At 53.3% G+C, this 13,561-nt stretch overlaps 1 protein-coding gene across 4 annotated transcripts; it reads right to left on the bottom strand.

The window, feature by feature from the left end:
• Positions 1 to 249: 249 nt before the first annotated feature.
• On the bottom strand, positions 250 to 1,818 carry FKBPL (FKBP prolyl isomerase like). 4 transcript variants are annotated; one of them, XM_004452392.4, is made up of 2 exons: positions 1,663 to 1,818; positions 250 to 1,401 (listed from the first exon to the last, which is right to left on the bottom strand). In XM_004452392.4, exon 2 carries the CDS (start codon positions 1,325 to 1,327, stop codon positions 278 to 280), a length of 1,050 nt encoding a protein of 349 aa, XP_004452449.2. In that variant the 5' UTR covers positions 1,328 to 1,401; positions 1,663 to 1,818; the 3' UTR covers positions 250 to 277. The 4 variants fall into 4 exon arrangements, with proteins under 4 accessions (XP_004452449.2, XP_004452448.2, XP_004452447.2 ...); XM_004452391.5 differs by having other exon boundaries at positions 1,646 to 1,724; XM_004452390.5 differs by having other exon boundaries at positions 1,547 to 1,683.
• Between the last annotated feature and the right edge of the window lie 11,743 nt (positions 1,819 to 13,561).

Consider the following 13,561-nt stretch of genomic DNA (forward strand, 5'->3'; position numbering starts at 1 on the left):
AAAGGCCCGTCATCCCCACCAGCTGGTCACAACCTGAGAAGTTTAGACAGATCCTTAGACGTCTTCGGAGGGGCACAGGCGCCCCAAAACGAAGCGCACGTGGCCATATGGCTTTGTAATGTAAAAAAAGAAAGGAGACGCACTGCCACCGCTATCTCCCCGAAGAAGGTAGAAGCTGGGAATAGGATAGGGGGTGAAACCCTCCCTCTGGGCCCCCAAACTCTCACAGCACAGACCACAATTCACAGGTTTCCGTCTCTTATGGTTTAACCTTTAATCAGCCAAACATCTTGCGCAGACCCTGGGCCAACCCGGCATCCTGTTTCTTCCCCTGAATGATCACCTGCCCCAGCACCACCTGGGCTGCCCTGTTCTTTGGGTCCAACTCCAGCACCCTCTTGAGGTCAGCAGTTGCTTCCTCCAGGTTCCCAAGGGCAGCCTGGGCAACCCCCCTTCGGTACAAGGCCTTCAGATGGCCAGGCTCCCGCTCCAGCACCCGGTCACAGCTCTGGGCTGCCAACTGGGGCTGCCCGAGCAGCAGCTGACAGGCAGCCAGATTGGCATGCAGGGCAGTTCGTTCCGGAGGGCCAGGTGGGGGCAAAGTAAGCAGCAGCCGAAGAGCCCGTCCATAGCATTGGGCAGCCCTTGCAGGGTTCCCAGCTCGAAATAATTCTGTGCCCCGTGCACGTTCTTCCCTGGCCAGGGCCTCCTTCTCACTGGCCTCCAGCTCCCAAGAGTCCCGGCCCTGGGTGAAGGAGGCCAGTGTGAGCCTGACGGGAGCCCCAGAATGCCCCGGGAGCTGCAGCTCGGCCTCCTCGCCTTGACGCATGGACTCCAAACACTTCTCTAAGAGCTCGCCCCACGTCTCCTCCCTCCAAGGCCCTACCCCCAGAGTTAGCTCTGTCCAGCCCTCTGGCGGGCCTGGCTCAAAAGGAAACCCCAAAACCTGCACCTGGCAACGGGAGCCCAGCTTGGGTTTGTCCAGGCCCTGGCCATGGGTTATGACCTTCTTCACAAAGCTCCCGTCGGGACAGCACCAGAGATTAGAAGACTGAGGGTGCCCTGGCATCTCCCTGGCTGATCCGTGAGAGTTATTGGAGTTTCCTTCAAGGCCAGCCGCCGGTTTCTCCGTCCCTCGAGTATGGTCTAGAGTTTGGCAGTCTGAATCTGCGCTCACGCCCCGCTCAAGGGTTCCAGTAGGAGGGCCTCCCGGCGGTTGCCCAATCTGAGTAGTTGAATGAAGGTTCTCCTGGGGATTCTTTGTCCATTGTTGTTGCGGTTGAGAGATGTCCTTCTCTCCCGCTGGACTGACCAGTGGCATTTCCATTTGGCTGCCTGGTCCCTTCCACCGTGGGTGGACAGTTTGGGTAGGAGGAAAAGGAACCAGGTCCAGGTCAGCACCTGAAAAGAAAATAAAAATAAAGCTAACTGCAGATTCCTCTCTCGCCCGTCCTTTTGAGATCCAGGTCCCCGGTCCTGAAGGTCCCCGATTCCTCATTCCCCCAAATCTCCGTCGTGCGCGAGCCCCCGTTCCGCCCTCACCTACTCTGGAACTGTTAATCCCACGATCCCCGCCTCAGGAACCGAAGCTCAATCGGATCAGAAAGCACCGCGAAGGCCAAAGCGCCAAGCCTGGTGGCAATACCCGGGTAATCGGATCACCTTTCCTTCCGAAGCTAATCGCCCACCGTACACAAGTACGGTCCCCGGAGTCCTGTCCCAGGCGGAAAGTATGGCCAGAGGGTCGCGGGGCGCGGGGAAGACGCTGACAGCGACCCCCGGAGCCCGCGAGACAGCGAATCGCGGCAGCCAATGGGGAGAGGGAGGAGCCGGTTAGCCCGCCTACTGGGCGTGACGTCACTTCCCCCGCAACCGGGAAGCTCTAGGCCTTAGCAACCGAACGAGGTCTGGGCTTGAGGTCGGCGTGGCCCGGTTGCTCGAGTCAAAGTCTGGAGCCCTCCTGGGAGGAGGCACCGGGGCGAATGAGAGTGGAGCGGGAGGGCGGGGATGTGGACGACAGTGGCGGCAGGCCAGTCCTTCCATCTTGCAACCTCAGGCCCCCCGGACTCGTCCCTTCACCCCCCTCCTCGGGGCTCCCGGCCTGCGTCAACCCCTGTCTGCTCTTTCACCCTTTCAGTCCCCGATGTTCCAAGATAAACCCCTCAGTCCTCTTTCTCCCCACTCGGCTCTATTCCCGTGCGGAACTGCTTGAGGCTTCTCCTTACTCTTCCGCTAATATCCATCACTACCTTTCAAGCTCTCCCCCATCAGGAAATCTTAGACGTGCTCCTCAGATTTTAGTGTGCATGTATCACCTGGGGGACCCTGTGAAATTGCAGATTCTGATTTAAGAGGTGTGGGGTGGGGCCTGTGATTCTGCGTGTCCAGCAAGCTCCGGGATGACGCGATGCTGCGGCCCATGGGCCACTCTTTGAACAGTAGGATTCTAGAATAACCTCTCGCCACTCTCTTCACCCCTTGCTCTGGGCCTCTTCAGTATATGTGTGTACATATGTGTGTGTGTCTTCAGGTCATCTATAACTGGCATAACCTGCTCCACGGGGTACAGCAGTGGGAAACCGGCCCTCCTCCTCCAGAAGATGTAGGCGCCTTTTGTGATCCAGCCTTGCTTACCCAGCTTTTTGCATAGGTTGGACCACCAGGCTAGACGGGGCCGGAGAATCCCACTCTCAGTACCTCACTTTGGCTTCCTCTTCAGTTTGCCCCCTAACACCTACCACTGTGTACCCAACTACAAGGATATCAGGACAACAAGGAGAGAAGGCTGTTTCATCATGAGCCACAGACATATGTCAAAATAGCCCTCCTCCTATTTTGTGTGGAGCCACAAATCACTAGCACAAATCACTTATCCCTCAAGTTTTATTTCTGGGTTTTTGGCTGGAGTAACTTTAGTTCACTGCCCCTCCTCCCCAGTTACTAGCTATTCTGAATCTTGGACTTCCTGGACTCCTACTGAAAATGAATCCATCTCTTCTCTCTCCCCCTGGTTTCCTATTAAAACTTTTTTTTTAAAGATTTATTTTTTATTTATTTCTCTCTCCTCTTCCTCCCTCCCCCCCCCCCCACATTTGTCTGTTCTCTGTATCCATTCGCTGCATGTTGTTCTTTTTTTGTCTGCTTCTGTTGTTGTCAGCGGCACAAGAATCTGTGTTTCTTTTTGTGGTGTCATCTTGTGTCAGCTCTCTGTGTGTGTGGCGTCACTCCTGGGCAGGCTGAACTTTCTTTCGCTCTGGGCGGCTCTCCTTACGGGGTGCACTCCTTGCGCGTGGGGCTCCCTTCCGTGGGGGGCACCCCTTGCGCACATTAGCACTGCGCATGGGCCAGCTGCACACGGGTCAAGGAGGCCCAGGGTTTGAACCACGGACCTCCCATATGGTAGACGGACGCCCTAACCACTGGGCCAAGTCTGCCTCCCTCCTATTAAAACTTGACCTTCCTTTCCTCCCTCTTCCTCTTTCCATTTCATGGATTTTAGGGAAAGGCAGGCAGTTGAGAATGTGTCACAAAAGGTCTGATTATACCTTAATATCCAAAGATTGCTAATTTGTATTATGTGTACCTTTACTGAGAGGGCCAACTCCAATGATCCTTTAAAGATCAGCCTCCTCTGTCCAATAAAAGAAAGTATACTCTGCGACAAATGCATAACTTTATAGTGTTCTCTTGTCTTGTGCGTGTGCAGTTCAGTTCCAGTAGACTCTACAGGGCAGGAAACTTGTTTCTTTTTTCTTTTGTATTTCATCTCCTTTCCTGCTCATTCATTCATCAAATATTTATTGAGCACCTGCTATGTGCCTGGCAGCATGCTAGAAATTGGAGATTCATAGGTGAATGAGAGAGCTACAGCCCCTGCCCTCATGGAGCTTATAGTCTGGCCAAGAGAATAAGTAATTGGTGGGCTCTGAAGAAGAGGTGCTATGAGAATGATTGATGAGGATGAGACATTTTTGCTCCCATCTAAAAAATGAGTTAGAGCTGGATCTCAGAGAACATACCTGTAGGCCCCATAATGAGACATAATGAATAAAATCGTCAACTTGTCTCTAAGTGACCCTTTGTTACCATTGTGGTTGCAAATACAAATACTAGCATAGGAAATGAAATCCCTGGAAAAAATGATCCAAATAATGCAAAATGCAAATGTTTTATTTTAAAAAAAGATAAGCTGGGGTGTGGGTGTAGGTCGGTGGTTTGAGCGCCTGCTTCCCGTGTATGAGGTCCTGGGTTCAATCCCCAGTGTGTCATATGTATATCCCATCAAAATGAAAGCACACAATGTTAAAGTTTTAGAGGAGGAATCAAGGGTCCCCAGAAAAGACAGCCATGGATTTAAAGATTCCCCCAGATCTCATCTTAAAAAACACAGGACCAAGAAGGAGCCAAGATGTGAGGCCTCAGAAAGGGGAAAGAGTGCAGGTTCTCCCCCAAAGCGTAGACACCACGTGAATGCTGACTGCTCGGGCTGCTTGTTCCCTGCCGCCTGAGCCTCGCTATGCAGGATGCAGCTCTCTGGGGGCGGTCACCGAGGAGTAAGGAAGGAGGCGAGAAACAAGCCGGGCCTTGCTAGAGAACACGAGGTCTGAGGAAGACCCTAAATGAGGAGGACTTATGAAAAGCTGCTTACCTGTTGGGACAGAGGCTTGGACTGGGAAATAAAGAAGTAATATCTCATTCCACTTTGTTCCTCCCTTTCCCCTAAAGATTTAAGAGGGAAGTAGAAGATGAGCAGACTTGAAAGGAAAGATGAAAAGGAACCTCCTGTGCAGGGGACCAGATCTCATCCCTCCCTGTTGCTCAGAGGTCCTTCTGCCCCTCTCTTTCTTTGGCGTTGCAGGGACTAACTTTACCAACACCCCCAGAAATGGAACGGTCGAAACTGGGATATGACTTATCTTGTGTGCAAGACTTCTCCCCAGCCTCAGGGGAGAGGGGCTGGAAGGAGGAGCACATAGGAACTTCTGGAAAGATGAGATCATGCCTTAACTCTGGGTTAAGAAAGCCCAAGAGTCATCTGGGAGAATGGAAAGGACTTGGGGGACACTGATTCTATTCTCCGTGATTGTGGAAGGTGAGAACCATTCTGGGAGAGTTCTCCCCTCGTAAGTCATCACAGGGGCAGAAAATTCCCTAATGATCCGTCTGGCGGAAACCCCATATTTGATAAGTTTCTAAGGATTTACCCAAACAATAAGGAACTGTAAATAAGAGTATTTGCACCCCACCGGGACTTCCTTCCTCCCTCCCTCCCTCCCTCCCTCCCTTCCTCCCTCCCTCCCTCCCTTCCTTATTTCCTTCCTTCTCCCCTCTGCCCAAGGTACCTCAAGAGAATCTGGCCACACCGTTATTTTCCTTGCCCTACTCCACAAGGGCACTCTTTTGCCTTCATTGAAGACCTAACCAGAAGGAAGAGCCCAAAGAGAGGTTCAAGAACTGGTGTAAGGTCTTTGTTTTTGTTGTTTGTTTGTTTCTTTTTTAGGAGGCACCAGGAATGGGAAGCAGGAGCTCAACCACTTGGAGTACGTCCACTCCCGTGAGAGAGTTTTGAGGGGGTGGTTGGTCAGTGTCCCTGCACACACACAGCGTATGACATTTTTTCCTTTAAATGGGTGAGGTGGGATACTTTTCTTCGTCATGAAATAATCCTTACGGAGTACTCAGATTTCATCAATGAAATATGGAGATAAATATAACAGGCTCTGCACCAGCAGCCTACTAAGAAAAAAGGGCCATAGTGAACCAATGTCCCACATACAAGAGCATTTGTGGTAAGTGGCAGGGAAGGGGGTCCGATGGGAGCCATCTGAAAAGCCTCTGAGGAGGGGGATGCTTGGGAAGCTGGCCCTGGCAGGAAGGGCGTGACTTTAACATGCAGAGACTGAAAGGATTTTTTTTTCAGGTGCAGGAGCCAGCCTGAGGCAGGAAAGATGAGCAACGCCAAGCCACTCCCCGTGCAGTATTTCTCTGAATTCTGAATACTGTTTCCGACTTGTCAGCCTCGGCTTCCCAGCGTGTGCCAGTATCGGCCTGTGGTGCTGGGTTACCAGGCAGTGGCGTGGCTGGAGGCTTCACGCTCGCCCTCCCAGGCATTCTGTGCTCACCGCATGGAAACATATGGGGGCGCTTAGTCTCTGCCATTTATCCTTGGCACGAGAAACAAAAACTGTAGCTTTCCAGAGGCTAAATAAATTTCCCCTTCTGTTTAGCCCCGGTGGCTTCTGTGGTTTTGGTTCTGCTGGGATTCGTGTCAAAATTGTTCCTCGTGTTTAATCCCAAAGCTTTTCGCTTGGGCTTCCCTTCTAGGCAGGATTTCGGGCAGCACGAGGCGGCGAGCGGCAGGCTTCTCTGCGCGCTGTGGCTCGGGCTCAGAGCTGCTGTCCTCCGCGCCGTGGCCGCGGCCAGGCCTCGGGCTGGGGGCGCAGAGCTGTGGTCTCCCTTTCTCCTCCAGCTCCTGACGCGTTCAGCCCGTCCACAGATCTTCACCGAGGGGCTCCTCTGTGCCCAGCGCCGTGCCGGGTGCGGAGAACGAGGCGGGCTGGGGGGAAGCCCTCGATTTCTTGTTGCTTACGTTCACGTTCAAGTGAAAAAGACAATAAAAATTAAAATGTATATAACGTGATGTAAGGTGGGGCCGACGCGGCGACACCCCGAGGCAGGTACGTGCAACAGGCAGGAGGCGCCCCCCGCTGTGCGCCTGGCGCTATTTCCAGTCAAGCGTCCCTGCGAGGCGCCGTTTCTGCAAAGACTTGAACCGGGTAAGGGGACGGCCCCGCAGCTCTCTGGAGGCAAGGGTCCAGGAAGAGGGAAAAAAGGAGCGCACGGCCGGCGAGGAAGGAATGGGATTTTTATTTTTTTGGTACCGGGGCGGGGGATTGGTCCCTGGATCCCCCGTGTGGGAAGCAGGTGCTCAACCACTCGAGCCACGGCCCTCCCCCAGGAATTGGCGTTCAGGCTGCCTTTACAGCGGCTGGAAGAACCGCGGGGCCAGGGAGCAGCGCAGGGGCGTCCCAGGCGTGGGGCGCGCCGGGAGGGAGGCTTCCGCGGCCGGGGGTCTGGATTCTGCGCCGAGCGTTTGGGAGTCGCGGGAGGGTTTGGGGCAAGTGAGTGACGTCGTCTGACTTATGAATTTAAAAGGTCACTCTCATTTCTACGAGGAGGAGGGACTATATCGGTCCAGACCGGAAGCAGAAAACCCGGTTCAGGGGACCGTGGTGGCAGGGGGCTGCAGTTAGGGTTGGAGGAGAAGGCCGAGGGGGGCCCAGAGGCCCTCTGATATTCTGGGGTCTGGAAGAGGAGGAGGAGCTGTCAGGGAAGAATGAGGAGGAGCAGTCAATAGGGAACTAGGGGGTACTTTCTTGACTTGGGGCCAGAAAGGGGACTTGAAATGAGAAGGTGCTTCCAGAAGGAGGGCGGGACTGCTGGGGTCAGGCTTGCCGATGGTCCACACCACGGTCTCTCAGCTTCTGAGCTATCGTCTTGGGCCAGATAATTCTTGGTTGTGCGATGCTGTGCTGTGCATTTTAGGGTGCTTAGCAGCATCCCTGTCTAGTGTCACTTCCTCAGCTGTGACAACCCAGACTGTCTCCAGACAGTGCCAAATGTCCCTGGGGGATGGGCTCACCCTCCATTAAAAACCCCTGGTCTTGGGAAGCGGATGTGGCTCAGGCAACTGGGCTCCCGCCTACCACATGGGAGGTCGCTGGTTCAGATCCTGGGGCCTCCTAAAGAAGACAGCGAGCTGGCACCGCAAGAGACACAAGAAGAAAAAACATAATGAGAGACACAACAAAGGAGGGAGTGGAGGTTCCCGGTGCCTCCTAAAAATACAAGGAAGATGAACAGACACAGGAAGAGCAAACATGGGAGTGGGAGACATAAAAAATTAAAAATCACTGGTCTGACATTCAATTGAGAAATATTTGTTTTTGTTCAACTGTGTTTTCTTTTAAAATCATTGTTTATATTTTCAATTATTAAACATGCAAAATAAAGTTAAAAAGAAAAAAAAAACCACAGGTCTACTGTGCAGCCCCAGCCCCGCGGAGGGGTATGGTCCTCGGATGGCAGCTGCTGAGGCCGGCACCCAGGGCCCAGTCCAGAAGGCCGCCCCCTGGCCGCGCACCCGCTGCGGCGCGTCCCCGTCCACTGGACTCCTCTCTGTTCTGTCCTATGTGCTCTCCGTTTAAGGGAAGTTAGTAGTTAATTATACCGTGAATGTTCTTGTCTGTGTACAGTTTTTAGAACATTGAAAAGGATTTGTTTGCTTAGCTGTCAGCAAAGCGAAAACCCGAGGGAGCTTCAGCAAGTCAACCTTGAGGTTATTTCCCCCTTTTTTGCCTTAAAGCTTGCACCAGGATGAGGCAGTTGGCAAACTTCTCAGGACAAGAAACATCCCCCTTTTTCTTTCTACACTACATGGTGCATTGTTTGTTTTAACCTGCTTGTCTTATTTCTAGACTAAGAAAAAACAAAAGCTGTTTCTCCCTAATTTTGGCATGAACCACCCCCCTTCTAAATGAAGATAGTACTGTGAAGCTGCTTTGAGGAAAAGGAGAAGTTTTGTACAAATGCACCTCGTTAACACCTGCCCGTTGACAGTGGTGGTGGCTCCTGCCTGCCAGCGCCATCCTGCTGATGTGGTAGGCTAGCAATATTTTGGTTAAAGTTGTGTTTGTGGGAGCAGATATGGCTCAAGCAGTGGAGCACCTGCCTCCCACATGGGAGGTCCTGGTTCAGTTCCCCATGCCTCCTAAAGAAGATGAGTAGACAAAGAGCAAAAATAGTGAGCAGACAACAAGCAAGCAAACAAACAACGAGCAGGGTGTAGATGTGGCTCAAGAGTTGAGCACCTGCCTCCTACACGGGAGGTCCCAGGTTTGGCTCTCTGTGCCTCCTAAAGAAAAAACGAGCAGACAATGAGCACAAACAATGAGCAAACATGAGGGAGCCATTTCCAGGGTGGGGGTGGAACACCAGAGTTGCATTATTTAAAAAATCATGTTTGTGACTGTAACCGTTTGTATGGATTATTTTTAAGAAATGAAAACCCCAGAAAGAGAAAGAAAAAAAAAATCACTGGTCTAGTTACTCACCAGGGGACATTTGGCAATGCCTGGAGATTTCTGGTTGTCACAACTAAGGAGGTGCCACTGGCATCTAGAGGAGAGAGGACAGGGTTGCCACTAAAGAGGCTACAGTGCTCAGGACAGTCTCCATACCAGGAACAGATCTGGCCCAAAGTGTCAATAATCGAAACTGAGAACCCCTGGGCTAGATGAGGACTGACTCCTGACCACTGAGTTTGGAAACTTGGAGGTCACTGGTGACCTAGATATATGTTGCTTAAGTGCAGTAGTGGGGGAGTGCACGTGGCTCAGGCAGTTGAGCACCCGCCTCCCACGTGGGAGGTGCCAGGTTCTGTTCCCGGTGTCTCCAAAAGAAAAAACAGACAATGAGCAAAAAACAACGAGTACAAACAACAAGCAAAAATGGAGAGCAAACAGATGAGGGAGTCATCTGGGGTGGCAAGGGGAGGAGGTGCAGTAGCGGGATGAAAGCCTGATGGGGGAAATAAATGGGAGGTGAGAAAGTGGAGGCAGTGAGAAGTCTTGTCCTAAAGTGGAAAGAGAAATGGAGCACGGCTGGAGGAAGTTGGAATGAGGGAGGCTTTTTAAATTAAAAAAAAAGTAAATGATTTCATACATATAAAATTATAATTTACAGGTGTATATACATGTATATTACAGAGAATAAACAAACATCATGCAGCTTAAGAAATAAAATATTCTCTATATCACCGAAGCGCCCTGTGTGTCCCTCCCATGAGAGCGACCCGCCCCTCAAGTAGTAACCACTATTCTGAATGTGGGTTTTTATTCGAGGTACGTTATCAGATGAGGGTTGTTTTTTTCCTTTTTCTCAAAGACAACACATATTATAGCAGGTCTGTAGGATGATGGGAGTGTCTCAGTAAGGTGGGGAGAACTCACTGTGCAGAACAGATAGGGGATAATTTTAGGACTCAAGTTTCTGAGCAGGTGAGAAGAACCAGGATCCCAGTGCGCAGACCTGGGAGGGGCGGCCCGGGAGCAGGTCAGCTTCGCCGTGGGAACGGGGGGCAGTGTCAGTGGCTTCTTCTCTACTTCTTGGTGGTCCCTGAGGTGCCTCTAAATCTGTGATTTCCAACCTTGGCTGCCCTTTGGCATCACTCGGGGATTCTTAAAAAAATACTAAAGCCTGAGCGCCAGCCCCAGAGATTGTGACTTAATTGGTCTAAGATTCGACCTGGGCTTTGGGACGCGTGAAAGCGCCCCAGGGGATTCTCAAGTGTCGCCAGGGCTGAAGGCCGCGCACGCGGAGGCGAAGCAGCAGGCTAGCGGACTGGGGCAGAAGCCCGCGAGCCTCCCTTCCCAAAGGCCCGTTTCCTCACTGACCTGGGAAAAAAGGTGGCCAGGTGCGGGGTCGGGGCGGAGACGCGAACCCCCCGGGGAAAGGGGGCTCGCGCCACGCAGAGGGCTCAGGCGACTGAGGGGTTTTCCCCAGCCCCACTCAGCTGCTGGGTGCAGGTGTGGGGCGGGCGGGGGTGGATTTAACCAGGGTTAAAGCGTGCCAGGGGCACCGGGGCCGAGAGCGGGCAGGCTGGGGCCGAGAGCGGGCAAGCCGGGGGCCGAGAGCGGGCAGGCCGGGGGCCGAGAGCGGGCAGGCCGGGGCCGAGAGCGGGCAGGCCGGGGCCGAGAGCGGGCAAGCCGGGGGCCGAGAGCGGGCAGGTCGGGGCCGAGAGCGGGCAGGCCGGGTCCGAGAGCAGGCAGGCTGGGGGCCGAGAGCGGGTAGGCCGGGGGCCGAGAGCGGGCAGGCCGGGGGCCGAGAGCGGGCAGGCCGGGGGCCGAGAGCGGGCAGGCCGGGGGCCGAGAGCGGGCAGGCCGGGGGCCGAGAGCGGGCAGGCCGGGGCCGAGAGCGCGCAGGTCGGGGCCGAGAGTGGGCAGGCCGGGGCCGAGAGCGCGCAGGCTGGGGGCCGAGCCGCGATTCCAGGCGCCAGCCCGGGACCCAGACCCCGGAACGAGCAAAGTGAGGAGCTGAGGGGACCAGTGAGTCGGTGGACGGGAGAGCTAGGCTGGGGCCAAGAAATTTGGGAATGGGCATCCGGGTGGGGGGCGTGTAAAGACGGAGGACGAGATCCTGGAGATGAGGCAGTTAATGGCGGTAAGAGTGGAAGGGACAGGAGCAGATCGGGAGGCGAGCAAGGAGGGCAATTGCCCCGGGGACTGGGTGGACTATCAAACATGGGTACTGAAGCCACCTAATGCAATGAAATGACAGAAGTGGCGGTGGAGGCAAGGAGGTGGGCCAGGTGCTGCATCTTCACCAAGTGAGAAGAGAGATGACCCAGAATTAGATCCAGGGAGAATCAGAGCTTCCAAGCGAAAAATGTGAAAGAGCCTCTCCAGGAGACGGGAGTCTCGGTCAGTCGGCCTGCAAGAGCCAAGGGCGTCAAGTTCAGAGGGAAGTGAGTTAAAGCGGCAGGAGAGGGAGCAGATGTGGCGCAAGCAGCTGAGTGCCCGCCTACTACATGGGAAGTCCCAGGTTCCCAGTTCCTCCTGAAGATAAAACAAACAACAAGCAAAACAAACGATAAAGCCAACTCAGGGAAGCTGATGTGGCCGAGTGCCGGCTTCCCATATACAAGGTCCCAGGTTCAATCCCCCGCCCTGGGTACCGGAAAAAAAAAGAGAATCAAATTAGGAATCTGTTTTCCCCAAGGGAGGAGTCTGGGTGAGGTGATGAGATATGGGAGAAGCTGGTTTCATCCACTCCTCCTTCTTCCTAATCCCTTTGAAAGCAATTGAGTTCAAAGATTGGCTGCAGAGCTTTTATCTGATGAGGATTTGGCCTGCTGCCCTCCAGTAGTTCACGAGGTAAGAGACGCATATCGAGATATTAGATGGAAAGAGATGAGAAAAAATGTTCATCAAATGAGCAGTGGGTGGCGTTTAGACCCAGATATCTTTCTCCTAAAGAAAGGTGCTCTACGCCCAGCACGAAAGAAAGTGCAGCCTGCCCAAGAATGGTGCCGCCCACACGGAGAGCTGACACAACAAGATGATGCAACAAAAAGAAACAGATTCCCGAAACACAGATTCCCAGGGCCACTGATAAGGATAGAAGTGGTCACAGAAGAGCACACAGCAAATGGAACAGAGAGCAGACAACTGGGGGTGGGGGAGGGGAGGGTAAAGGGAGAGATAAAAAAAAAAAATAAACAAAAAAAAAAAAATCTAAAAAAAAAAGAAAGGTGCTCTTGTTGGAGCTACACCTTTTGGTTTCTTTCCTGCCTCTTGGTGGCCCCTGAGGAGCCGCTCCATCTGTGATTCCCAGCCTTGGCTGCCCTCTGGAATCATCTGGGAGTCTCATGAAATACTGAGCCCCATCCCCCGGAGATTCTGATTTAATTGGTCTAGGATGTGGCTTGGGCTCTGGGATTTTTAAAAGCTCCCCAGATGATTCTAGTGTGTGCCAGGGCTGAGAACCATTGCTCCAAGAAATGCCTGGATCTCTGTTTAGAAGCCCACTGCTTTAGTCCAACTCAGAGGACAGACAGATTCCCGCTTGCTGGAGCGAGGGGGTGAGCTGCTTTGAGCCTTGAAGGAGAGGTGAAATTAGGTCAAGAGGAGAGGTAGATGTACTGGGGTACGGGGTGGGCAGGAACCAAAGCCTGGAGGAGGTCTGAGGCACGTGACAAGCAGCAGGCGGTTTAGTATCTAATAGCAGAGAGTGGGGACGGAGGCCTGCAATGTGGGAAAAGCTGGGGCAAAGATGGGAGGTGGGAAGGGTGAGTAATTCAGGCTGGCCAGAGGTGAGGCTGAAGAGAGAAAGCGGGATGGTTTTAAACTATGGAAGGAGCTGACGACCAGACTGAGAATGTTAGAGTAATCTAGCAAGATACGGGAGCCTGTGCGGGCTTGAGCAGGGGACTCACACCAGCAGGGCGTTCAGGAAGGGAGTCCAACAGCCGTGCCAAGCCAGGCTCGGATTAGGAGGCCAGGAGCAGGCAGACCTGTTAGGGGAGCTGTTGCAATCATCCCGTTGTATTTTTTCCAGCAAGGGCTGGGAAATGAATAAGAAACTACAGACTCCAATGACAGTATGCAGGTAAAATCGACTCCATTTGATGCCACACCGAAAGTAGAGTGGGAGGGAGGGATGGAAGCGCTGAGTTTTCAGGCGGGGGTGACTGGGAAACGGGTCCATGAACAGAAACAGGGAAGTGGGTTTGCAGTGGTTTCGTCGTTTGATGTGGAACGTGTTGAGTGGGGAGGTTGGCCGGTTTGTCTGCGTTGCACCAGGCCCTGGAAGAATGTCTGCACGTGAGTGTACAGACTGGGGAAGCATTTGGTTAGAAATGATGGTTGTTTGGAGTAGATAAGCTTTTCAAGGGAGAGTCTAAAGGAAGGAGATAAACCCAGGGGTAGACGCTTGGGGAAGGAGGGGTGTTTAGAGGGATGTGTGTGTGTGTAGGGGTAGGGTGGGGACAGAGACAACATGT

Source organism: Dasypus novemcinctus, chromosome 11, assembly GCF_030445035.2.
Source record: "Dasypus novemcinctus isolate mDasNov1 chromosome 11, mDasNov1.1.hap2, whole genome shotgun sequence".
Classification (NCBI taxonomy): Eukaryota; Metazoa; Chordata; class Mammalia; order Cingulata; family Dasypodidae; genus Dasypus; species Dasypus novemcinctus.